This window comes from Poecilia reticulata, linkage group LG12 (genome assembly GCF_000633615.1).
Source record: "Poecilia reticulata strain Guanapo linkage group LG12, Guppy_female_1.0+MT, whole genome shotgun sequence".
NCBI classification, from domain to species: Eukaryota; Metazoa; Chordata; class Actinopteri; order Cyprinodontiformes; family Poeciliidae; genus Poecilia; species Poecilia reticulata.
Window position 1 is genome coordinate 7,972,292 of NC_024342.1, and position 27,404 is coordinate 7,999,695.

At 40.8% G+C, this 27,404-nt stretch overlaps 1 protein-coding gene across 1 annotated transcript in view; it reads left to right on the forward strand.

Annotated features, from left to right (window-relative positions):
- Window positions 1-27,404, forward strand: part of lamc3 (laminin, gamma 3) — a 133,663-nt gene that overhangs the window by 89,696 nt on the left and 16,563 nt on the right. Inside the window, exons 12-19 of the mRNA XM_008423622.2 lie at window positions 1,135-1,362; window positions 18,727-18,915; window positions 19,219-19,464; window positions 21,542-21,695; window positions 21,786-21,928; window positions 22,079-22,257; window positions 24,564-24,744; window positions 25,822-26,078. Coding sequence (XP_008421844.1) covers window positions 1,135-1,362; window positions 18,727-18,915; window positions 19,219-19,464; window positions 21,542-21,695; window positions 21,786-21,928; window positions 22,079-22,257; window positions 24,564-24,744; window positions 25,822-26,078 — 1,577 coding nt within the window. The remainder of the gene's footprint in view (window positions 1-1,134; window positions 1,363-18,726; window positions 18,916-19,218; window positions 19,465-21,541; window positions 21,696-21,785; window positions 21,929-22,078; window positions 22,258-24,563; window positions 24,745-25,821; window positions 26,079-27,404) is intronic.

A 27,404-nucleotide genomic window follows, 5' to 3' on the forward strand; every position in this document is an offset into this window, starting at 1 on the left:
ATTGGGAGGAGGACAGGCTCTCGTACTTGTTATCCCTCTGAGGTGCAAATGAAGTGGGTTTCATCACCGTTGAAAGAGCGGCGGGATCGCGGCTTGTTAAAATCCCGGGTCCGTCCTCCTACTCCAGCACTTGCACATTTCTCACCTCTCACTGATCATTATGCAGCATCTCATTCGTGCTTGATATCTGTCTACGTAGACCATCCAGTTACGTGTTTAATCACGGCAAAGGGGAGAGGAAATGCAGAAATGGACACGAGAGGACCAAAAGTTATTTTGTGGCTGCTACTCCCAGACCAAAGCGGGGTTGCGCTGGTTTCAGTTCAGGACGGCCTGCCTCCATCACTATTCATGAGAGGAGAGGAATGTCGAAACCTCCAGTGAGACCTGCATGTTTGACATTCCTCCACATGGTCTCCCTTCTCCTTTTTCTCATGTCACTCTCTGCCGAAGCAACTTTTTTTTTTCCCACATTTGCAATATCAAAGATCAACTAAATGACTTTATGTGTGTGGGCTCACGCAGGCATATGTGTGCTTGCGCTGTAGAGAGAATTAGGTGTGGCGTCCAGTTACATGTGGGAGGATGAATCTGTTGTTCTTTTTATTTATTTATTTTTTTTCTGCATATTTTTGTGTGTGAACAACACGGATTGAGGAAATGGAAGGACTGCTCTAAAAAGGAACTAACAAAAAACAAAGCGGTGCATAATTATGAAGTGGGAGAAAAATTACACGTTTGCAAATTAGTAATTAGGTAACAATTTAAGGCAATTGGTAGAATTTGTTTTATAATCTGGATGCTCAAAGCAACCGGCACACCCTTAGTTTCCTTGTTTGAGCACATTTTTGAAAAGCAATGTACACTTTTCTCACAGTTCTAAATTATTTTTGGATTAGCTTGTCACATAAAATCCTAATAAACACAACGTGACACAATGCAGGGAAAAATGGGCTTAACAGCCTTTCAAACAGAATCCCACATAGAGGCACCTATTGCGCAAACTTGATTGTTCTTCTGAAAACCCCCCCCAAAAAAAACAATGATTAATTTACTTGCCAGTTACAGCTACCAATGCAACGGGCATTTGTTTATGACTAATCCCATCCCACTTTCCTCCTCCTCCCTCTCCAGACACATCACAGCTTGCGGGGGTAACCCTGACCTCCGCTTCCAGCTCTTCCAGTCCAGCCAGTGCTCCTGCTCCGTGGGTGGAAGCTTGCTCATGTCCTCGAGGCTTTGCGGGCGAGTTTTGCGAGCGGTGCGCCCCAGGATTCACCAGAGAAGACCCGGGCAGAGGGCCTTTCTCCACATGCGTGCCGTGCAGCTGCCACCAGCATGGAACATGTCATCCAGAAACAGGTGAAAAGTTGATTTTTCTGTTTAGAAATGCTGACCGAACCATTAAAGCAATATATTTCATATATTGTGTATGAACATAGCTAATTTATTGTAATTCTGGTGCCAAATTTGTTTAGTTTTTTTTTTTTTTTCACTTAAATTTTATGTCGAACCTGAAACGTCAAAAGTCCAAAATGAAAAGAAACACTATTTAGATGTGAACTAAAGTACCATATTTTCCTCACTATAAGGTGCACCTAAAAACCTTCAATTTCCTCAAAAGCCGACAGTGCGCCTTATAATCCGGTGCACCTTATATATGGACCAATATTGAGTCACAACAGGTCTAGCAACTACGGTAAGCAGCCGCCGACTTCATTTTCCCCCGTAGAAGAAGAAGTGTGCGGTGCATGCTGGGATAGTTGTCAGAACGCTGGTTTGTTTATAAAGTTTGACTGACCTATCTACCTACCAAGCGTCTAGAATCAGGTCACCTGCAGGTCATTTAGCACCGCGTTCTCCACGAACATGCTGTGCGCGAACAGAGAAGGGTCCATCGTCCGGCCATCCCCCGGCCCAGTTGCGGAAGGCTCTCCTCGCCGAGTGGAGTCGGACTGTTTTGTTGATATTCACTTTAGTGCAGCTCCATCTAGTGGATGCATAACGTAACTCCAGCCTCTACTGTAGTGTCTATTCTATGCGCCTTATGATGGGGTGAGCCTTATATATGAAAAAAGTTTTAAAATAGGCCATTCATTGAAGGTGCGCCTTATAATCCGGTGCGCCTTATAGTGCGGAAAATACAGTAGTAATGTTGCCAAACTAAGACCCTCTTACATTTTTCTCATTTATCAATGCGCATTGCTTTATGCCTCTGACAAACTGTGGCGACATTCATACAATATTGTCTTGATTTTTACCTTTTACTATCATGTCTAGGTATGTTAATATCTAGAAACCATTAAATGAGCGTTGCATGACCTTTGGATAAAATCCATTCCTCTTCACAAACTGAATTTGATAGAAAAAGCAGCTCTGCTCTATTGTTAAAATTTTTAGGGAAAGCCATGCTCAGCAGCTCATCCAGCCTCAGAAGCATCACCTGGGTTTAGAAAAATTATTATTCAACAATTTGACCGAGCAACGCTTCCATAACAACCACTGCCACACAGTTGAACACACTTTGCTTTGTCCTGCATTTCTGGTACTTGTTGCATGAGTTTACAGGACAAAAAACATCTGCAGCAGCAGAAAGCACAAACCCAATGGAACTTTGATGAAAAAGCTGGCAAAGCAGATTTTTATCTGTGCTTTTGAGCAATTATTTTTTTTTTTTTTCCAGGAATTTAATTGGTGATTTCAATGGATGTCTAGAGATCAAAAAACGACTGGGCACCCAGAGGAAATTACATCTAAATCCTGAACTTTTAGCTTGTCAGCTGAAATTTCAAAGCGAATATGGAGAGTCATTATCGTAAAACTGTACAACATAACCTATTGCAATGTGAATTGGAACATTTTAATACACTGAGTAGCGTAAAATACATTGTAAAACATGATGCATGGCAACAGGCAATTTCTTTTTTTTTTTAGCAAATATTCTCCAGCATGTTTTCAATTCCGGAGAAACACTTGAGATCTGGATGGAAGTTTTTCTTCAAGCAGAACAGCAACCCTTAACAAAACAGCAAGGCTGCAGTACTTGTATTTAAACATACTCCTGTGAAAAGAAATGGAAGAGTCAAAGTTCAAACCTGAGTCCAATAGAGACTACAAGACCTTACAGTTGGCCTTCAGGGTACGCATAATTACATGTTAAAGCACATTTTCAGAGGGTTATTCATTTAAGAACTGAAAACTATAATTTCTGTCCCACTTTCTGATTTTGTGTAATTTTGTTTTAGTCTATCACATAAAATCCCAATGCAATACATTAAAGGCAGTGGTTATGTTGTAACACAACATGGAAAACAAATACTTTTGCAAGCTGCTTTATCAGTAATAGCGCAGGGAAAACCGTTTGTGCAAATTGGTTTATGCTGTAATTGTGAAGTGATGAAGGTCATTATAAAAGATGAAGCTGTCATTGACCAAAGGTGTTGCTTAGCAATGATCTTCCTCACTGGCTTCATATTTCGTGTCTGACCATCTGCTCACCACACAGTTCATGCTTTCAGTTGATAAATTTCTCAAAATTTAATGACGGCATCCTCACTTGGCCACCGCTTCGCTGACAACCAATCAGCAACATTTCTGTTTCGGTGCCTCCAGCGGAAAGAGGAAAGCCTCACAAAACGTCTAATGTATTAAAATCATGAGCCAGTTCCAGAACCATTTGTATTTAAAGGCAAAAATCACCAGTTTGACATAATACAATGCTGTCAATGAGTGTGAGGAGGGCTCCACGGCCCAAGAAACAGCTGAGTAATGTCTGAAGTCAATGGATGATTTTTTTTTTTTTTAGTAGGCTTTGGGAGCACAGCTTAGGCTATGAAACTCCAATATGTTCCACAGAGTGGAGTTTTGATGGTGTACACCTTCACCAAGTAAAGGACTTTTCAACAAACCCTGATATACAAATGAGTCCAAACATTAGGTTTTCCACCGGGTGATGTGTTTACATAGTTTATTTACACTGCTTAGCCAGCCTGGTCCATGTCCACTAACATTACATTACCAAGGAATATCCCGAAATATCACACTTAATCTTAACCTCACTCACAAAGCAAATAGTGCATGTTTATTTTAAGCTCAAAAAGTGTAAGAATGTTTAGCACTTGTGTTTTTTTTTAATGGTCAAACAAAGCAGGCACAAAGGGGGAAAATAAAAAGAAACAATTGTTTCCTCTCAGTTACTTAGAGCTGTCAAGGGATAGAGATTTTAGGCAGCAGTTACAGTATCTGTGGCAGACTGTTTCGTTTTTATTTACTTACTTTTTGCAGTGGCTGCATTATGTAGAATCAGAAGGGTTTTCACCATAATTAACAAATAATGCCAGCTTTCAATGCAGCAAAACCCACATCGAAAACAGCATGTTTGAGGAGCAAATCTTAATTTTAGAGGACGTTTTATGGATTTTGTTGTTGGTGAATTTGTGATGGTGTGTTGCAAATTCTCTGGTTTGCACTTATTTTGTGCAAAACCAACAGTGATCCCACTCACCAATGTTTTCTTGGAAAACCTTGTGTTCTGCTACTGATGTAGGTGTTTGATTGATTTTTGGGGGGCCCACACTATGCATGACTGACAGCTAACACTGCACATAAACCCAGAGTGCATCACCAGAGTTCAGATCTAAATGCTGTCAGAAATCTGATGTTTACAGACGCTCTAAATCCAATCTGACAGAGCCAGATGTGCAAATCTGGGTGAGACGTATCACAAAAGACTTGTAACTGGAAATTGCAGTAAAAAAGGAAGTTCTACAGAGGAATGCCATGGATATATAGAAAACAAGTCACTTTTCAAACAATTAAAAAAATATATTAATGGTGGTAATGTGAGAGATTTTTCCCTCCATTAAGGTGGAGCTAGCCTGGACATGTCAGCTCTAAATAACATTGAAACTGATAACTTAATCAATATAGACCCTTAACATCAGAGGTCTGTCCCTCAATGTGATAAAATGAAAACATGAAGAACACGGTGTTGCATTTTCATCGTTATTACCCGTATTCGCGGTGTGCTTTGCAACATCACACACGCACAAGATGGATTATTTAAGACACACAATTCAGCATATTTTGAGGACGTAAAAGTCAGAATATATGAGCTTTCACAGCATTAGCTTCTGCCTTTTTGTTTGTGATCTGCCACTTCAATTCTCTATACCACCCCTGAAGTGGTCTTTTGAGAGGAAAAGTAAATCACAACCAGCACTTCTGTGCGTTTTCAGAAACCGTTATATTCCATGGGAGCCATAGCGTCAACTTTTCTCTTTAACTTTAGATTGCTTTGCAACTTACTGGAGCCTGGACGAAAACAAGCTCTTTTACAGGCCGAATCCAAAGCCCAGACGATCAAAAGTCGGTGCTCAATATGGCTTTGTAGCTTCGTGAAACAGAGGAGGAGAGTGGTGCTTTTATTTTATGGAATTAAAATGCTGATCTAAGTTAGGTACAAGATGAATCTTTTTTTTTTAAGTAAACTGTTACATGAGATGGCGGATCGTCACGCTAATGCAAGATTTCATTTCTCTGCTGCTTAGAGTGAGTGGGAAGAAAGAAAGCAAACTGTTTTACTAATGCATTTCTCTGTCTGACAGTCGGGCATCATCGCTTTAAAGAAATGTAACTCAGTCATCCCCCAGAAGCTTGTGCAAGCTATCACTCAAATCGGGAGCTGAAAAGCTACACCAGTACAGCAATAATCTGATTTCACACATGCTAATCTCCACAAAGTCAACAGAAGTACTAGGAATCTGGGTTTTTAATGTACCTGGCATGTTTATAGGAGATAATATCAGCAGCAGTGGTGTCTCTCTTTTTCACCCCTAAATGCAATGCCCCGTAAATGACAGAGGTAAAACAACAGCTGTTGGCTTTGTAAACAAGCCAACCTCCGTGCGGTTATTTATACATCTGCGCATCTTTCCGTTCCCTCGCTTTATCACTCTCACAGCCCCAAACAGCTCTCTCCATCTCACTTGAGCAGACAACCACCCTTTCCGAGGTCCCACCCTCCAGGTTTTATCTTCCCTCAATCTTCCACTTCTCCTCATAGCCATCTCACCCCCCAACCCCTCTGCCCTCCTGCTTAAAGTCTCAGAGATCTGACCCAGTTAAGAGATGTTGCACGGCTCTGGCGGAGAGACTGTGTCTTGCGCGTGGCCCTGTGTGCAGGTTTAATGCGAGCAAGGTCTGGAAGCGAGTCTGGTATCACTGGCTGCCTGATTCTCTCCTAATTAGACTTGTTAGCCGCCTCTTGGCTAATGACGTCTAAATTGCTTGCAGATTTCTGGTGTATCTTCGGTCTCTTCTCAATCTCGATGTCCCCCTCTCTTTCTCTCTCTGTCTTTTGCGCATAGACACTCTGATTTTCTGTGCATCGTCTTGTTCATCAGACTCCCTATGTGTGTCTTGCTGTATTCTACATCCTTTTGACTGCACCTGTTCTCCCCAGTCACCTTGAGTTTGTTTTTGTGCGTCCTTGGCTTCCTTCTGTGCAGCGCTTTCACAAGCTTCCAAAGCCTTTATGTCTTCCCGTCTTTGAAAGGCATATTTCCTTTGTGTTACAGTTTTTTTCACTGTTTCTGTCTGAACTGTCTCTAGATGGAGTTGTCAGAACTGTTTCATGGGACGGTCTTGGCGCAGTTTACACGTAAAATCTGAGTACATTTCATTGTTCTTTCAGTATTCTGTGTGTTTAATTAGACTAAAATTAAAGCTTTTTATCATTCTTGTAACAGAACTTACCAGGTTTAAAAATGAGCTGGAAGCAACACAGAACTATGTTATATATCAGAGGTCTACCACAGGAGGTTTCAGATGCAACCCTGATCCAACACACCTGAATCAAATGAATAGCTCGTTAGCAGGTCTTCCTGCTGAAGAGGTAACTCAATAATGTGATTCAGCTGTGTTGGAGTAGGTATGCATGTAAACCTGCAGGACAGTCGATATCCAGGACTAGGGTTGAAAACCCCAACTGGAAAACACTCATCAAAATCATAATACAGAGAAAGGAAATATGGATTATAATTAGCTTTAGTACAGTTGCCAATTGCAAAAAGAAAAAAAATCAGGAATCACAAAACATTGTAGATGAACTGCTAAAAGCTCAAAAGAACATGTACCTATAATTTCAAAATATAAACATTGCTCCGACTTTCATGTTATTCCTGTCAGGTATTCAGATGCTTATATGACTGATGGCAAATTCAAAAAGTTCAGTGTCTGAACATGGCAGGATTGTTGGGCTGCACAAGCAAGATGAAAATGAAAGCCTTCCCTAAAACTGTTCATGCAAACTAATGACAAAGCAGCCAAAGAACAAGACCTTGTTATTTCAACAAGTATTGGAGACTGGCTATTTCATTAAACATGCATTCAAATGAGGGCTGAAGAATTTTATTTTGTATAAACATGACAAATTAAAACTTTCGTATGTAGTGAACAACACATAGAATTTGTGTAATTTTCATCTTATTGGTGAGCGTAACGTCTCAGTTGCTGGTCAGGTCTGATATTTAGTTTTTTTTTTGTCAACAGTTTCATTTGTGGTAGCAGCTTCTGATCTTTCTTTTAGCTGCATTCTACCTGTATCCTGAACTTCTGTACTGAACAGAACTGGGATTCACAAATGAAAGGTAGATGGCATGGTGTGCAGATGGTGTGTTTTCATACGTTTCGATGTAACGTCGGCTCATGATGTGATGTTACAGCCACTCTGGTCTGGTTCAGGCGCATTATCCAGAGGCACTGAAAGCTTTGTCAGTCACATTTGGTAAGAATGGACTGTGTAATCTTTCAGCTCTTAAGTCATTTCCGAACTCACCAGTTCTGAAATGACTTAAGTGTCCCTATTTTAAAGATTCGCACGCACACTATGTTTCACAATGTGGAAAATGTGAATGGTTCATTTCTTTTTCTTCTCGTAGCAGAGTGACTGAATGATAATTTAGATGTTTTGAAGATTAGTGTCATTTTAACAAAATCAACAGCATTTTTGTTTTTGATTAACCTGACAAAATCAAATGTGAAGGATAAACTGTCTAAAAAAATTCAGAAGAGACTAAAAGAAAAGCTGAGTGAAAATGAATGTAAAAAACGGCAATCTAAATGTTTACATGCTGTTATTTTGTAAAATATCTTAAAAAAACATACCATCATTAAATTATTGGACGGGACAGTATATTTTCAATATTTTTTTTATTTGATTTAATAATCTGAAAATATTGTATGAGTTTGTGAGGTAGGAGATCATAAGTTTGTCACTTCTTCCTTTTAGAGCATGTTAAGATGATTGTTGTACAAAAATATGTCTTTTGAACTCCTAGTTCATGTGTGTGATATTATATTTCTATCATGTTCGAAGTAAATGTATAAATAAATAAAACTCATGTTTGGATTAACCTATAATCTGCATGAATGTCATTTTGGCTCTTGATAATTTGTATGAACCTTTCTTTTTTTCCTTCATTGGATGATAAGACAACATACTGCTTTTTTTAACAAGTTATGACAAATTATAAATACAGACTTAAATAATTATGTAAGCATCTGACTACACCTGTAAAGATAACAGGAAAATGTCCAAACATTGCTTGACATTTCTTTTCAACTGCACAACAATCAGGTATAACATTATGACCATTGACAGGTGAAGTGAAAAAGAGACTTTATCTCTTTATCATGGCCCCTTTTAGTGAGTGTAATTTATTGGGCAGCAATAAACACTCTGTGTTCTCACGGTTCAAGTGGCCTTGCTTTTAAAATGTATAGATTTTTTTCTTTTAGGTATTGTCTGCTCTAGTGGCCTTTATGTAGCAGTTACCAGTCAGGAAAGTGGGTTATAAGAAAAGAGTGTAGCAACGGTTATCTGGCCAGGACTCGAACCTGTCAAGGGCTAGAGCCGCCACACACATGTCATGCTTTATCCCTGCGCCACCGCAGCACCCAAATGTATGGATATTCCTGATCTGGGGTTGATATCTTTTAAAAAATTGGCCAAGGAGGTAAATGGTGATAACTGGCAGGAGAGCTGGAGGCAGTCAAGGTTTGTGGATGCATGTGGGTAACAAAGGCTGACCCGTGTAACAGACAAGCTACTGTAGATGAACTTACTAAAGACATGAATTATTGTTCTGATAAGACAGGTGTCAAAACGCGTAGCTCTTTGCATTCCTCAGCACATACGGGTGCAGAGCTGTAGACTACTTGTGTGCATGCTGACCCCAACAATATATATGCCTGTTGTAGAGAGTTTATCTTTTTCTTTCCTCATCTGCTGAAGTAGACGCTTTTACCACAACACAGTCAAAGGCTTTAATACAGAACACTGCAGGAAAATCCTCCTGCCAGCACCCATTATAAACTACAGTGACTCTAAAGAAAGTCTGACTGACTGAGTTTCAACAACATTCAGTTCCACTTCAAGATTCATAAAGTACGTTTGAGTAGAACGGAACTGAACAATGTTCCTTGCAAATAAGTAAGTGATTAAGGAATAGCTTAAGGAGTTGAACCAGTTTAAGGATTTGACAAACTCGCCCATTCCCAATCCCATTAGCCATTTTTGAAAATCGCTGGACAAATGGGTCTGATCCATGTAGAACATAAAATATTTGCTGCAAACATGTTGCCAGATGCCACAACAGACTTTCAGAAGTCTAGTGGTGCCCACACAATTTGCTTTACTTCACAATTTACTTTACTGAGTTCTGTTGGCAGCAAAGGGGTAGCCAATACATCGTTGGGCAGGTAGTCATATTATTATATAGAATAACAATATGAACTGCCTTGTTGCTAAAAAAAAAAGTGCTATATATATATATATATATGTATATATATATATATAGATAGATAACAATTCTTCTTCTTCTAATAAGTGTATTTAAGGTGTTTTTAACTTCCACTGTTCCCTGGATACACATTGTTGCTGTTTTGAACTGGAGAAAACATATTCCTCATCACAGAGTCTAAGGAATTATTGTCGTGTTCACACACATATTGTTTTTTTGGATGTTTGAATATTCGCCTGCCCTCAGTGCTGTGTGAATGACAAATGAGAGTTGAATATGGAACATGGTGTCTTCTGAGTCAGGCGTCAAACATGCCTTATGTCCTTTGGTATCTTGTGTTGAACGGCATAAGCTGCCTGTCAGAGGAAAGGAAGCCAGTTAAAATTAGCCTTTCTTTTTTCAAATAGATGATTAGAGTTGCATGTCATGTGCTGACAGCCCACTGGCTTTCTTATAAGAAATTAAGCAGGAAGTAAACAAACTGCGAGGCAGCTCTCTGCGAATCTATAAGTTCGGGTCAAGGGGAGAGCTATCAAGGAAAGTTGATTAGATACCCCTGTTCATCATTTGTCACCAGGCGGGAGGACCAACCTGCTGTTTCTTCTATCAGAATCCTAATTGCTGTATAATTACCTAACGGCTCGTATCATCCTGCAGGGCGGGCCCACAGACAAAAGCTGGGATGGAGTTTATTCACCGGCTGCCGGGGAAAACCGCCGCCAATGGTGCTTCATAATCATGATTTATTAACACTCTCTGGGTTGTGTCGGTTTTATTTGCTGTAGTGTAACACAACAGATTGGAAATGTTAATATTTGTTGTGGAACAAGCAGATTGCGATCTCGGCCGAACTCCGGCGCTGTGGGGTGGATGAAGTCAAACATATGTCCCTTAGATTCAAAAGAGCAGCGCACGTTCAAATGCACATGTACAGTTCTGATTTTAGGATGGGCTAGATATGCCTCTGCACAGCATGTACGTCGTAGTAATTGCACATAACCCATCCATAAAATTGGGCATAGACCATAATTCACAAATGCAAGAGTGGGTTTGGGAGAGGGGGAAGAGATGATTGTATAGATAGAACAGAGACACTAAATTTTCTCTGCAGCGTATCCTGCATGCGAGTGCTCATTAATCACTTAAACAAATGAAACACGTGACGTTCCCAGCACACTGCTGGATATTGAGTGCCTGGATGCTGCATTACAGCTTCTCTGTTTAAGCCAATAACATGGTTCTTTGGTTGAGTATCTATGGTGCGCGACACCGTTTTTGTTCTCCGTGATCCAGCTGCATTGAATTTAAGATTACATTTAAGGAACTATTTTCGGGACACAGTTCCCATTTGCAGGGAGCTTGACTCCGCGTCTTTTAAAAGTTGGAAAGCGTAAACGGCTTTGTGCGGCCGACCGAGTATCGCTTTTCAAGTTTGAAGACGTCCAAATTATCCTTCATTCTGACGACTTCTTGGGCTCGTTGTGTAAAGTTTTCCTTGTCTAAACTAATTGCGTCAAGAGAAAGGTCAGAACCTTTTCAGATCAGCAATCTTTGACAGTGTGACTGCGAGCCACGACAGGCAGACAGAGTGCGTGCATTGTTTATCTGGCTGTTTATTTTTGTGCGAAATAAGTGTGCTGGTTGAGAGGAGATAAGTAAAGCGTGGCGAATGGGATCAGCAATAGAAATTACATGGGGAGATTCAATGCAGACTGACTACATCTGTCTGTTTTTCTGCTCTTTCTCGCTTCATTTTACCCTCACTGTCGCTCCTCATATCCCACACTGATGCAGCCTTGGCATCTTAAGGGCTAAGCCTTGAACAAACACGGCCCACCAGAGAGATTAAAGGCTGAATAAACTGGTGCCAGAGCCAGCTTCACTGTGCATGAACTCTTCTGACTCAAGTTTGTCCCTAAGACTTTTTAGACTAATGAGCTTTGAGGACTTGAGATGGCATTTCAGCAGCGTTTCGAGAGTTGCTTGCACTCGTTTTCCCTGTTTTGCTCCAAATAGTTCCTTTTTGTTGGAAAGCACTGCCTCTGAATGTTTCATATTTCAACTGAGCATTCAAATATGTATGCTGATGAACACGTTGACCATCGTTTACAAGTGTCACTGTGTTGTGTGATGGCCTTTATAACCCAGACTTGAATATATTTTTGCAATAGGAGCCTCCAGTGATCCATTTTCCTCTGCAAAGCCAGGATAAACTAAGGAGGACTTCGGTGTTCTGACTTCTGCTGACATATTGCAGTGGGTGTGACATTTAGCTATGCAAAATAACTCAACATTATTCAAAAATTTGGCCTTGCGCAAATGTCAGAGATAAAAACAACCACGTGCTGTTATGCAATAGAAGAAACAACAAAAATACCTTCTTTTTTACTTGCTTTAGAAGCATCAGAGTAGATATTTAGGTACCATAGTCTGAACACAAATATCTGTGAATGTCTGAATCCAAATTTTAAGGATAAGGATGTTTAAGAGTGGCATCAAAACATTGGATTTGTTTTAGTGCAATACATCTCTATAAAGATTAACCCCAAAGGGAAATTAGATGCTATTGTATCAGTTATCTAAGTTTCTTTGGGCTTTATAAAAGGCAAGAAAGAACTTAGTTTTTACTGCTGATGCATCCCATACTTAACCACTAGAAACCAATGGAGATTAGCTTTACATCTAACGGCTATTAAGAACAAAGTTTAGACCAAAGTGGATTTCTAAAAAGTAACAGCAACTTCCATAGCAAAAGGGTCAAAGCAGTTGATACAAAACATTTTTTTTTTAAATCCTGGTATGGATAAGAAGCTCTTTGGTTTTTAAATGGATTGGGTTTCGCTGTGCACCCCAATCTAATGTGAGCTTCAGTGTAAATAATCCACAAACGCAAATGTAACAGAAGTTAAAATAGATCACATATGTGTGAAAAGCTATGATGTTTTTGATATTCAAGTTGCTTTAACAGAGCAAAGATCTGCTTTATTATTTTTATTTTTTTGCTTACCTCTGATCGCTTAGTTGAAAACTAATCTCCACACTAAACCATGAAAAGATTCATCTGTAGCAAGTAAAATACTAACAACTTGTAACCTCTTAACAGATCCTCCTCCAGCCTTGAAGTGAAACTGATTAAGTTGATTATCCACAATTAACTAATTAATAGTTATGTGAGGGCTGATAATTTCTCTCCATGTCTTGTAGTTTAATACTAGTGGAAATGAAACTGAAAACGAGGCATCAGAGAAAACAAACGTGTGATGTTCTGAAGACTCCAGTGTCATTTTGGAGAAATTTGATGCTAAACCCAGAAAGATCATAAAGAATAAAAATTGCACTCTGTAGCTACTAAGTGACATGTTAAATGTTTTAGACTCCCATGCTTGTAGTTAAGTTGAAGAATGCATCAGAATTATTAAACGCAGTTTGCGTATCTGCGGCTTGTTTGAACAGCTTCATGAGGGAGTTACTGTTTAATTAGACCAAAATGCATCATTTACAATGCTCTCCTTTAAGAATGAGCTGACCCAGAGTTTTAGCGAGACAACATGAGCTACAGCCACCGCTGCCAACTTTCCCCTCCTTGATACCCGGGGACCTTGACTATAATAATTTGGCCGACAGCCTCGATACACAAAACAAGAATTGATGCATTTATTTTCCACAGTCACACTATGACAAAACAGATTTCCCCTGTCATCTGTATTTCACACATTATGTATCAGCTTGAACAAAACATACTGCCCTATGTGTGTGGTTTTTTTTTTCTAGGTTATTTTTCTCTGCAGCCTCCTCCCCCCGTTCTCCTCAGCAGTCCGTTTAGAACTCAATGAGGAGCCGCATGTGCAGTCGGAGAATATTTGTGTTAAATCTGACAGCAGCAGTGCCGTGAAACAGTTCTGCAGCAGATTAAACCCGGCCTTTTGCCCTTGAGCCTACAAGGAGGCATGCAAAATTTCCTTTTTCTGCATCTCTTTTTCCGATTTATTTCCTCCTTTCCTTCATTAAAACAGCCTGTTCCCATGCATCGGTAAATAGATTTTATTGGCCTGCAGCTTTTTTTACTGTTTATGTAGGGATACAGAAGACGAGAGCTGGAATAGTTTATAGTTTACAGCTTACAGTTCGTGTTGCCATTTTCTTACATGATGCTGCAAAGGAAATGGAGGGAAAAAGTAATCATATTTACAACTCTTTTTTTTTCTTCTTTTTTTCTTTTTGATTTCTACTAAACATTCGTGTCATTGGGGAAAAATGGGAAGAAAAAAATTGCGTAAATCATTCTTATGACTCACGTCGTCACGCGTTGCTTTGAACCCATATGACGCATTTATCAAAAGCCCCACATGATGCCTATTTTTCCCTGAACAACCTCCCAAGATGGTGCAAAGTGACGTGCGCCGATTTGTTTCAGAAAATACATCTGACGATTTTAGAGGAAAACTGAAAGAGGAGAGCTGCGAGCCTCTCTTAAACAAAAGCACATTTCTCCTTCCTCCTCTCCCCTCACTCTACTTCCTCTGTCTGGTGTTAAAGCCATTACAAGCCATCGCAAACACTGATAACTGCTATCTTTTGAGAAGTCACTTATGGCTCTTTGAGTGAGAGAAAACCTGAATGATCGTCTAGCATGAACCAACCCAGGGAGCTGAGAGATATGCTGAGTCTGTGTGTCTTTGCCAGTGCCTGTTTGTATCTCTGGAGGCATAGCCGAAATCATTTTTACAGGTTACACAGCAGCGCCACGATGTATACTCTCTGCCCCAGTAACAATTTCTTCTCAAATGTCAAATAAAACTGTTAAACAACAAATTGTCCAAAACTCCACTTTGAAAGACGAGAAGAAAATCCTACTGCTAGAAATCAAAAAACAGTAATCACATACTTTTGTAAGGGAGGTGGTATTGTGAAGCTAATATCGTTTAAAAATGCACTCTAAAAGTCCAGAAGATTGAAAATGTATTGTACCTGCGGCTGAAGACAGAAGTATACACATACTGTACATTTCTCGCAGTAGTTTGCTGTAAATTTGACCCATTCCTCCTGACAGAAAAGGTTCAACTGGTCTGCAGGCCCTCTTGTTTGTACAGACCTTGTCAGCTCTGCCCCAAATTTGTTTCATTGATCTGAGTTTTGTGATAGAAACTCCAAAAATATTGACTTTATTGACCATAAGCCACTTAGCAACTCAATGGCCTGTTTGTTAAGAGTCATTGTCCATTCGAAAGTCCCATTTAGCCATAAGCTTTGACTTCCTGGTTGCCGTCACAAGATGTTGCGCCAATACGTATTTCCTGACAGTTATTTTCCCCATCATGGTATCCTACAGCAAAACAGCCCCATAACATGATCTTACCACTTCTGTACTTCACAATTGGAATGGTGTTTACTCAAGTTTACGAGGAGTTTGTCCTGTTGCAAGTCGAACCCCCTGCATTCGTCTGTCTCTGTGTGTCCTTAGGCAAAGTTCTCAACCCACCTTGCCTGCCGGTGGTGATCAGAGGGCCCGAGGCACAGCAGCCTCGATTCTGTCAGACCGCCCCAGGGCAGCTGTGGCTACAATGTAGCAACTTACCATCATCAGTGGGAATGACTGAATGTAGCGTAACTCGCTTTGAAGTCCTCTGGACTTGATAAAGGGCTGTGCAAGCAAGTAGAGGGCATTTATTATTGAGCATTTACCCATTGCTACCTTAGAAAACAATGGTCATTATGGTCTGACACTTGAGCTTTAGTTTCATCAGACCTCACCTTATGTTTCTAAAAGTTAGTCTTTTTCCAGCTGTAAAGGAGTTAATTCACTGTGGAAAATACTGGCACTGTCTTACCAGGTTCCAGTAGCAACTTTTTTTAATTAATTCTACCTGACATAAAACAGGATGAGTGTAGGCTGATTTAAAGTCAGACAATGACAATAAAAAAGTTACATCTCTTGCTATAGAGTGTATGCAAACTTTCAGTTTTGTTTTTATATATGACTGACCCTGTATGTGCTCTAGTATAGCTTTATGTCTTGTTTAAAGCCATCACTCAGTCATGCATTCTAGTGTATCCTCCTGCAAGACACTTAATTAATGAAATGGGTGTGGATTTATGTAGAAAGAGCACAACAGGGGGAAGGTGTGCAGGTAAGAAAGAGGCTGTGTAGGAAGAAAAGGAAGCTCTTTGGAAGTGTGATCTGTATGTCTGTATGTGAAGATGGCTCCTGAGCAAAACTCCAGTCCGCTTGTTTCCTACGCGGAAATATCGGTTTCCCCATCACAGAACGGACAAGCGGAGTTCAGGCAGAGGAGCAGAGCACGCTCACGTGCGGCTGAAACGGAAAGAGCACAAGAGGGCAGAGGAGAATACCGGGATTGTTAGGATTCATAATGTGGTGCTCCGAAGGGAGATTCAAAGAAATCCCAATTCATTAGCACTAAATGAATGCTCATTGATTCATTAATAAAATTATTCTTCGGAGACATTACGAAAGGAAGGAGGTTTGCATGGTGATGGGGAAATACAGCGCGAGGAGGTATCCGGCAATTCAGCGACATTTTGTGATGCATGGCGTTAGCTTTTCCGAGGAGCCCGTGGAATGATAATGGCATCGAGAAGGCCCTCGGTGGCTCGGCTGCCTCATATCGCACTCAGTCATCTTCACACACAGTAAAGTCAGCACATTTCTGCTGCCATTAAATTTACTATGGCTCATTGGGGATTGACAGTGCACGCCACCACTGTCATTGTATGCCTTATGAAATTCAAGAAAGACTCTCTTTCTTTGTGCTGGGAACAATCGTTATTGCTAAATACCGGCTTCAAAGTGCTGGCATTTTACGCTTGAATGTTATTTATTATGCAGCTCACCTCATCAAAAGACTAATAATTTCTAGCCAGAAGCCGGGCACTTGAAGAGGCGAACGGATAATTGTTGCCCCCCCTTCCCTCCGTCGTAGATGTGGGACCATTTTTAGCTTTTCAGGCATTATTCCATCTTAAACGTTTGACTTTTAATTTAGCTCCATGTAGCGACAGCAGCGACCTCAAACAAGAGAAGAGAGTTTCAATGGTGACGTGAGCTGACTTGAAAATCCACAGCAAACAGCGTCTCACCTATGCACACAGTGGGCAACGGGGGGAATGATGAGAAACTTTAATGAGACCCCAGTTAAGTCACACAGCTACAGATTATTTGCAATGCACCACAATCTTATTGGCATGTTCTTTAGAGAATCAAAACTCAATTACTGCTATCAATGTGTGGCAAAGTCATTTGACAGGTTATTAAATTTTAGAGCTCATTCCAGCTATTTTATGTCCTCTGCTTTCAAACATTTTGTGTGTGCAAACAGAATGAAATGATGCTTTCGCTACAGCAGCTCGCTTTCCCTCCCAAGCAAATGTTTATGACCAACCAACACGAAGCAGAAGTTAACAGAAGTTATTGTAAGTGGAAGAAAATCGATACAAGTTTCCAAACATTTTTCCAAACAAAAATCTGGACAGATGCATTTGGGATTAATCCGCTCTGATACCACTAAATCCTTTGGGAGATTACCAGCTTTACACAACTAAAGACAGACATTTCTTTCTATTTTTCCTGTGCAAAATAGCTTGACGTCAATCATGTTGAATGGAAGATTAATAATTTTGTCACAGATTTTCAATTGTGTTTACTGCAGGTACGGATAATGAATGCGTCAGTCTAATACACAAAGCCACAGTAAATTAGGTGAAATACAGCAGAAAGTCTTACAAAGCGTTGCACTTTGTAGCCACTTGAATCTAGCAGTCTGCAGCAGCAACATGCAGGCATCATGCAGTCTGCTGCAATAAATCACCCATTTGTAGAAATGTTATACCTGTGATTCACTCAATTAATATGCAAAATATGCAAATGGATATTTGTCAGGTGAAATGAACTGTTCTTTTTTCTAGTGATTCAGAACAGTCTTGACAAAAGTTCAAGACTGTGCTGTCCTGGGTGATGAGCCACCTTGCCCACATTAAAATATGTCTCTGATTGCTATGTAACATATGGTTAAAAAGTTCAAGGCCTGTAAATACCTTGCAAAACATTAATATAAATAGTAACCTTAGAAATAAGTTTTTACAGCTTGCAGGAAAACTCATCAACTTTCTGATGTAAAAAGTAGTCTCTTTCTTGTCATTACAAATCTTCACTGCTTCAACTCAACTAGGTCATTACCCACAGTTGGCTTTAAGCGCGTTTGTGGGCCTAATTGTGGGCTCGGATGCTGGGTCACTGTGGGTCACCGAACAGCCACAGAAGTTTGCACAGCCCGACAATCCTGAACATCTTTCTACACTCACATCGAATCACTGCTGTGGATTTTCTTTCAGGTCTGTGTCATGATGTATCACTCAGAGGCCGGTGTAGCTTAATAGATTTAAAATGTAGCAGGTGGATAGAAAACAAAAAAAAAACACTCTGTAAATTGAATAGGATGCATCTGGGGCTTCGATGTGTATGCGAGTGTAAATCAACACATGTTGTACATTTAAAGTCGTTTATAGCTGAAAGCTAATTTTTGTTTTCTTTTTTTTTCTACTGAATTTCAAAACAACAGTTTGTTCTTTGGACATCATAGAATTGGTAATCTCCCCCCTCATGGTGGGGGAATTGCTTTGCTTCTTGAAGGTCTTTCGGACTGCATTTGGCTCACATATTTCCCAAAGCAATTATAGTCGGGGTGAATTTAGTTGTCTTCTGCTCCCCATGGTGTGCTGTAGGGAATGTTTTATTTATTTATTTTATTTTTCTAAAGCAGAATATGGACTGTATGGTTTGCTTTTTTGGCCAGAGACACAGCGCCCTCTGATGGCATGGAGAGGAAAAAAAACTAAACATTTTCTGGTAATTTATGAGCAGGTGTTCCTGTGTGATACAAACGTGCAACTCCTCTTTTTGTTACAGGGGTGTGCGAGTGCCTGGATTTCACCGGTGGGACGACCTGTGAGCGCTGCCTGGATGGTTACTATGGCAACGCTTTGATTGGCACTCGTGGTGATTGTCAGGCCTGCCCTTGCCCGGGCCTCAGCAGCTGCGCCCAGATTGCAGAGACCGGACAGGTGGTCTGCACCAGCTGCCCTGCAGGACAGACAGGTGACAGGAGATTCCTGCAATTTAAGATGATGCGCACGTACAGTCAACAAAGTAAACAAGGAGCTTTATGACAAGATTCATACCACGTCTCCACAAATCGGCTTGTTACCGAGAAGACTGTCATTTTTTAAGTCGGCTCATTTGCTTTTCCCGTCACCGCGGAGGGCCACCTGTGATTCAGGCACATTTAATCAGCGGATTTAATTTAATTAGAACATAGTCTAATGTTACACGAAAATGACCTCCGGCGCTGCCATCAAAGTCCCTCTCTCACCTCCTTTGCCTCTCGTTGTGCATATGCAGGCGTGCGCTGTCAGATATGTGAAGATGGCTACTACGGCGACCCCCTGGGAACGTCGGGGATGGCTCGCCCCTGCGCAAGGTGCACCTGCAACGGAAATGTGGATGTCAACGCCGTGGGAGTCTGTGACCACTTTACCGGGCGATGCCTGAAGTGCCTCGGGCACACAGAGGGCGACCAGTGCCAGCGCTGCAAGCAGGGTTTTTATGGCGACGCCCTGAACCAAGCGGCTAGACAGAAGTGCAGACGTGAGTCACTAAGAAAACATTAAAAATTATTTTTCTAAATTATTTAATATGTAAAGACTTTATTTTTTTTAACAGAGGAGTGTCAATTACAAGTTTACACACACTTATCATAGATAAAACTATTAATTTGCCTTTCGAATCCCTTCTTTTCTTAAAATTGACTATTAAATTTAAAATTATTTAGAAAACAAATGTGAAATAGAATAGATGTGAAAATAGCAGGTGTACTCCAATGCACACAGGATCAAAATCATATGCATACCCTCAAGAATATACATACCCCGGCAGTAATTTATAAAAAAAACGATCCCTTAGAAAATTGCTGAAGCTAGGTCATTCCAGAAATCTGGCATCAGTTATTCCAAAACTTGCTTGGTTGAGATCATTACATTGATGGAACATCCAACTACATTCAAAGTTTGGACTTAGGCAAACACCTCAATCCTTGTCCTGATTTCTCCAGAAGGGATTAAACTTTTTTATGTGGAAAAATGTCAGTCATGCTTGAAGCAGTTTGGAGCAGGGAGTTCTTTCTTAGTTAACACCGACTCAGTATGTTGTGATGTTAAACTTGCTTCACCGTGGACAATCACGCTGATGTTCCAAGATCTCAGGCATAAGCTTTAGTAGTTCCTGAGCTGTTTTGCAACAGCATATTTTGTAGGAATGTGTGATATGTATCGGCACTAACATCCAAATCGGCCAATATTAGTCGTTTTTAATACAACGGTGTCAGTTTGAGCAATTCAACTGGGCCAATGTTTCTTTCCATCTTTCTGCAATTTTTTTTCTGGGGAAGGATGTTGGTCACAAGGTGTTTCTTTGAACATATGATGGTGATAGTGATGCAGTACAGGATTGAGGGGAACTGAAGCAGAGAGCCAGTGGTGAATTCAGCGGGTCGGTTGCTTATAGGGCAGTAAAACATATATAAAATAGACTTAACAGCAATATTAATATTGGATATTGCCCCAATTTTTCATCTCAGTGCATACCTTTCTAAAGGTTGACTCTGTGCCTTAAAACCAACCCGTTTAAACAAGCTAAGTGGTTTTTAATTGTACAATTGGTCAAATATTCAACTTTGTTTGTGGCTACAAAGAACAAGTAGTTTCCCTGCAACTTGGCAAAAATACATTTATACAGATATTTTTGTGTTATGTGTGTATAATTCTGACTTTGAGTGGTTCAGAGAAAAATCCACTATACGTTTCATACTACCCTTGCAACAATATCTAAAATCCTGTCCATGTTGCAGATTTATGGTAAATGAACTTACAACTATCTACAGGGATGTACAAAGTTACAACTGTGAGTGTACCTGGTGTAGAACCGTGAAAGATATCAAAGTCCTCAAAACTCAGTTTCTAAATGTTTTAAAGAAAACTGAGAAGAATTTTGTCATAAATTAAGACTTTTGAGCATGTCTGTTAGCAGTTTTCTTTTACACCGCAACTCCTCAAGAAAAAGAAGTTCCCATCACACTGCAGTAGAAGGTTTATAAAGTTTTACTTCTTATATAATCAGTGGTGCTGGGATTCAGGTATTTCTCTCGACAGGAATGCAGGAATATCTATTTGAAGCATTCATTTTGGGTGTATGGGTGCACACTCTTTTTTTTTTTTTTCGAGGTTACAAAAAAAGGCAAAAGTTTCAAATAAGATGAGCAAATGTTTCAGAGTTGGATCACTTAAAAAAAAAGTCAAAAGTCCTTGAATTGTTAAAAGGTAAAAAAAGAAAATCGGTGACTGAACTTTAAATAAAGTTACAAAGGCAGGAAACGACCCAAAGTACCACAGCAGAGGTGTTCATTCTTCCACTTTCATATTCCTTTTTCCTATTTTTCTCCTACCTGTAATCCCCAGTTGAATTTATCCGGCAGAACAATGTTGCAGAGGGATGCTTGAATTTCCATGCTCCTGTCTGTCATTTTATCTAATTCTCCCTCCAGCACTCAAATGAGATAAAACTAATAACATATCCCATACGAAAGGGAGACGCATGCAAATTTAAGCTGTCAACAATATAACATTATCTTTACGTTAACTATAAAAATGCTTTATTTGTTCTTCCCCAGCATGTCGCTGCAGCGCTGCAGGAACCTCGGGGCCTGTCGACGAATGCCACCCCGCGACAGGAAATTGCCGTTGCCTCGCTCATGTGACTGGGCGAGATTGCAGCCACTGTGAAGTCGGCTTCTTTGACCTTCAGCCTGGCATAGGATGCGAAAGGTAAATGGATTCCCACCGCATCTGAGAGAAGGTCTGTATGAGAGATTATGCATTGAACCTGCCATTGAGATATCGTCCTGCCTTCACCAGGTGTAAATGCAACCCGGTCGGCTCGCTGTCGATGGCCTGCCATCCAGCCACGGGGGAGTGCTTGTGTCGCGCAGGAGTGGACGGGACCCTGTGCGGCTCATGCCGTGTGGGCTTTTTCGGATTCTCCTCACAAGGCTGCAGAGGTACGCTACCTTACATCAGGCACTGCAGCTGCCCCCCATGCCCTGGTCTAATACGTTCAGTACAGATCACACTTGAAAGTTTTCTCTAACTCGTAAATTGTTTACCCTCGCCTCCCAACTCCCCTTCTCATCTAAACCCGCTTCGTCCAGCCTGTAACTGTGACCCGATGGGCTCCGCTTCCATGCAGTGTCGCGGCAACGGCACCTGCCAGTGCCGCCGCGGCTTCGTGGGTCACAAGTGCGACAAATGTGAGCTGAATTATTTCTATGACCGAGCCACCCACCAGTGTGAGGAGTGCCCAGTTTGCTACGGCCTCGTCAAAGAACATGTGAGTATCTGTAGTTGAAGATCATTTCTGTTCTGATCACCCTGGTGAAGGAATGTAGTGAATTTCAAATGCGGTTTTAATGGAAAGGGTTCAGATCCAGGCCTGGGCTCTGTCTGCATGGCGCTTGCATGTTCTGTCAGAGTTTCTGTGCGGGTTCTCTCCATGTACTCTGACTTCTTCCCACAGGTTTAAAACATGACTGTTAGGCTTAGTGTAACTGTTTTCAGTGACTTGTCACTTTTTCACATGCAACAAATAGCATGTGCTTTTTATTCTAACTTCATGTGAGCTCTGTAAAGTTGTGCAATCTCCATGCAACAGAACATATTCTGTATTTATTTAGTTTATATTTATTTTAACAATGCATTTTGTTGATATAGAGTTGTTTATATTGACTTTCGAGATATTTCCATATACATTGGGGCATAGTTAGCTACTGTTCTGTTGTAACAAGTGAATTTCCCCACTGTGGGATTTAAAAAAGGCTTGGCGTTACCAAATTCTACTGTAAATGACCTGATTTGTGTAAGTAGCTCTCCCTGTGCCATGCATTTTTGTTTGCTTCATCTATCCATTTTTCCTAATGTCTCATTTTGGGTTTTCGATTTTGTCTTAAACACTTGGTTGCTGCACTGATGTATATAAATAGGTTTCACACCTACATGGTGTTTCTTGCCTTCTTGCTTTCACAAGGTACAATTCTTCCCTCTAAATATCACATTCCCTCGGAGCACGCCGCCTTTGCAGACCTTCCTGACAGCCGTATGGCTCCTTTGTATTTTGGAGATTGCAGTTATACAGTGGGTGTGCATTGAAATAGAAAGGGACATTTGCCCTAATGATCTCCTGCGCTCCTTTCTGTCCCTTTGGATCTGTTGCATCCCGCATTCGGTGCTCCAAGACTCCATGTGTGTCCCTGGATTCCCCTTCTGAGGAGAATCCAATACCTCTTAACATGTTCTGCCTTTATTTCCTGCGCTTATTCTTTTCCCCCCTTGCAGCAGTAGCTGGACGTCCTCGCCGGACCATCACCATTCCTGTGCGAATGCATGCGGCGGCTTCCACGGTGTTAGCAATTCAGTGAACATCCCAACCCTTGTCTTCTCTGAACTCTTGCAATTACTCTTCCTGTCCTCTAACATCCCATCTCCCTCCCACCGGTCGCCCTCTTTGTCTCCCTATCTTGGTGCTGACATTTTTTTCCCCCTTTGGATAAAACATAAAACGGAGAAAGGGAGTAACATCACGGCCTTGCAAAATCCTTCGTACCCCAAGAACATTTTCATTTCTTGACAAAAACCAATAATCATTGTGTTTTAAGAGTTTCATATTAGGTCATCGCAAACTAGTGATTAGAATCTTTAAATGGTCAGTGCTTTGAGGAGCATTGATTCGCTGCAATATGTTAGATCCATATGCTTTGATCTAACATGTCATGCTGTAGTTCAGGGCGTATGTTCGAGATCGATGTCAAGCTAATATCAACCTCTCAAAGGGTTTCTTCCAAGTTTACCCTACATTTCAGCTCTATCAATCTACTCATCAACCCTAACTCTCAGTAACGTGGCGTCTCGCTATGGGTCAAATACTTTAGATTTGGTCTGTTTTCTATATATTTGACGTGACCCCTGCATGACTTTTCACAAACATCAACTGGGACTTCTTATGAGCTTTCTTTCAATGATTTCCTTCGTATTCATTGAAAAGATTATCAAACCCAGAAAATAAGAGTTATCTAGAGCCAAGAGTCAAATCTGCAGACTCTTTTTTTTTTTTCTATCACCTGGCAGAGACTTTGGTTACTAACTAGCAGAAAGCACAGCTGATAATCAAATAGGTCTTGTGGGCAACTGATGGCACACCTTCCCCCTTAAAAAGACGTGTGATCACACCAACGTTTAATAAATCTGTGACTGTTTAACTGCCAGGACCAATCACCTCCCTTTCATTTCACTTTCAGACCTGATTTTCATTCTCTCAAAGTCTAATCTACTTATCTCTCGCAATGCTTTCCTCCTCTGCCTATGGCACACAGAACAGCGAGAGGATCCAGATAGGAAGACGCTTTTCCATCCCTTATCGTGTTGTTGATATTCATTTATTCATTGCTTTTGTTGAAATACTACATTTTCATGTGTTGGTGTACTAAGAATTGAAGTCACATCTCAATCTTTGCATCTGAATAAATGAATACAGATATTTTAGAGCCACATTATTTTATTTTTCACGCCTTTTTTTATTTTTTTATTTTAAACAAAAAAGCCTGCTCTCCCTCCGATTCTTTTAAAATCATGATGTTGTTACAGGCCGAAAAGCTTCAGACTCGTCTTCGGGATTTGGACAAGCTGCTGGCTCACTTTGATTGCCGAGGCAGATTTGGGAAGCGCCACCACCCACTGAAGTACGCCACAACGGGGCTTTACGAAGGGGAGCACCAGAGGGAAGATACTTTTCCCAACGCGCTGGAGGATTTTCTGGCCTTCCAAGGTACAACAGCAAGAAAGCAAGAGATAATTCCTCACTCCTTTTGATGCCCCCCCAGCCCCCCTCTCTATCCTCCTTCTCACCGTCTTTTGTCCATCGCTTCTCAAGACACATGCTGGCGTTCGCCTTGTGAAACACGACTCTAGCCTGTTCCCCTTTGTGTCTGATGCGGTGCATTCCTGCCTTGGGAGACGATAACCATATGAGCGCGCAGGCGATCGGGAAGTGTGGCCGAGACATCTGACTTGACGCCACCCCTGGCTTTTCGCTGCGCGCCCCCCCCACCCACCCCTCCCGCCACGGCGTTGCACGAGAGGCACAACAAAGCGATTAAATCAGGAAGCAGGCAACAATACCCGACCTCTCCCAATTACTTTAACACAATGCTGATATATCCTCATTATCTTTCGAGGGGAACAAGGCTTACAGGCTCAGCTGCACAAGCCAAATGGAGACAAAGCATAACAATATAAAACAAGGCACCATGTGACTAACTTAATCCCTATTGATATGACAGAAAGTGCATCTCTAATCCCTAGTTTATAATGATTATAGTTGCAATCCTGATAACAGTTGTTGAACAAATCCTAACGCCCACGCCACACATTCCAGCCATGCTCTTTAAGACGCTGGGTGGCCTGATAATAATATAATGCATGTGGGAGCCACGGCCTCTACGTGTGGGCACCAAAACAACCCATGCTGGGACACACACTTATTTAGTTTCAATTCATAAGACAAAGATAGAATAAAGCAACAACCGACACATATTGTACTGATTGGACTCACCCCCAATTACTTGCTTTAACGGTCAGCCAGATTATCCTCATAAACTGCAAAGCGAGTGTGACAGAGGTGTTGGAATTTGGACAGACTCCCACATGCTTTTTTTTTTTTTCCCCTGTCTCCTCTCTAGCGGCTAGGCAGGAAGGATGAGAGTCCTTGCACGAATTACCCCGGTAAATGAGAGTTTAGAGAGCAAGATAGTTGCGAGCTACAAAGAGTACGGGAAGAATAACATTCTCTGTGAAATAATCCATGAAAGGCTTAATGCGGTTTTTATTTGCTTTGTTCTTCCAGAGGCACGGGAGGCCTTCATAAAACAATTTTCCTTGCTGGAAGCTTCAGCAGGCGCACTTTCAGCTCAGCTCCATGGCATTACATTCGCTTTGAACTGCAGCATCAGCATGACGGAGGAGGAAGACAAGGACGAGAGGAAGGATGAGAGGAAGGATGAGGGAAGCACAGGAGCGTGTCAAACCTTCACCAAAATCCTGCTGATGATCAGGGCATCCGGGGATCAGCTGAAGCAGGCAACGCTGGACCTGGACAATGTGGTGGGTGACACACATGCCCAGTATCAGCAATTTGTAATACTGAGGAAACAGCTGCGTCACCATGGGTGGAGTATATAGACGTAACTATTGGCTCACTGCCCCACCCTTCCACTATGTTGTCATACACAGCATTTATTTATAAATGTCCCTTTTAAAGAGTTCATGCTTATATTGAATTGCTTGCATTTAGTTTCTAGGGAACATTGACAACACTGAGGGCTGAGATCTGATGTGAAGCTTTAATAATTCATGCATGAAAAGGCTAAACTAAAACAATTCATGATCTCTACACTATTAACACTGGGATTAATGGAAATCATCTGGGTCAGTTCACCCATTTGCTGAGTCATACCCACTCTTCCTGCTCACATCTTGTGCTAACCTACATCCATGTTGTGTTAACCGTTTTGCATCTATCTACTAGATGCTTGTGATGTTGGTTATGGAAGGTTTTTTTTAATTTTTTATTATTAACTGGGAATAACCTGAAAAATACTAATTCTAATTTAATTAAATGTATCTATATACCTCATTGACATTAAATGTTATGGTCTTCTTGGCACATTTCCTTAAAACAGATCGTTAGTAGATATTAGATAATTACTTTTAATGTGTTGCCAAAGTAACTGCTAAAGAACAAATTAGACGTTCTAGTATAAATAATTTATAAAAGTATAAATTGGTGAAAAAGCAAAACGAAGAGCGTGCAAAGAGAAAACAAACTAAGAAGAAAAAAAAAGAGAGGCTACCTTTTAGCACTGGCAAAGACCAAAGATTGGATTACCTTACTCAGGTAAGTTAAGGTAAGCACTTTTTTTTAGTTTTTTTTTTAGCAAAAACTTAAAGGATGCATTGGTTTATGGTTTATATATATATATATATATATATATATATGGTGCCAGATTTAAGTGAAAATGTCCGAAGTTCTATTGTTATTCCACAAAAAGCCGGGACTCCTCTGTCCTATTACAGGTGTATTGACAGTTTCTAAAGGCTGCATTGCCCTCCAAAACACTTTCGATACAACTGAATCAGTTGTATCCAAAGTACAATCAGGCAGACCGAAATTGAGTGTGGCATCAGAAAATCAATACATCAAGCTTTGTTCACTGAGAGAAAAGCAACTTCATCAATTTTTAAAACATAACAAAAAAATGCTGGAATACAAACAGCAAAAAAAGAAAAAGTCCCATCAACAAAAGCCTGTCTGGCAGAGGCCTCAGAGGACGGGTAATAGCTTCTAAACCACTTCTCGCGAGGTGGAAGATGGGTCCGAAATCCAAGACGTGCCAGCAGTTCACAGCAGGTGACTGGATAAGAGACCTC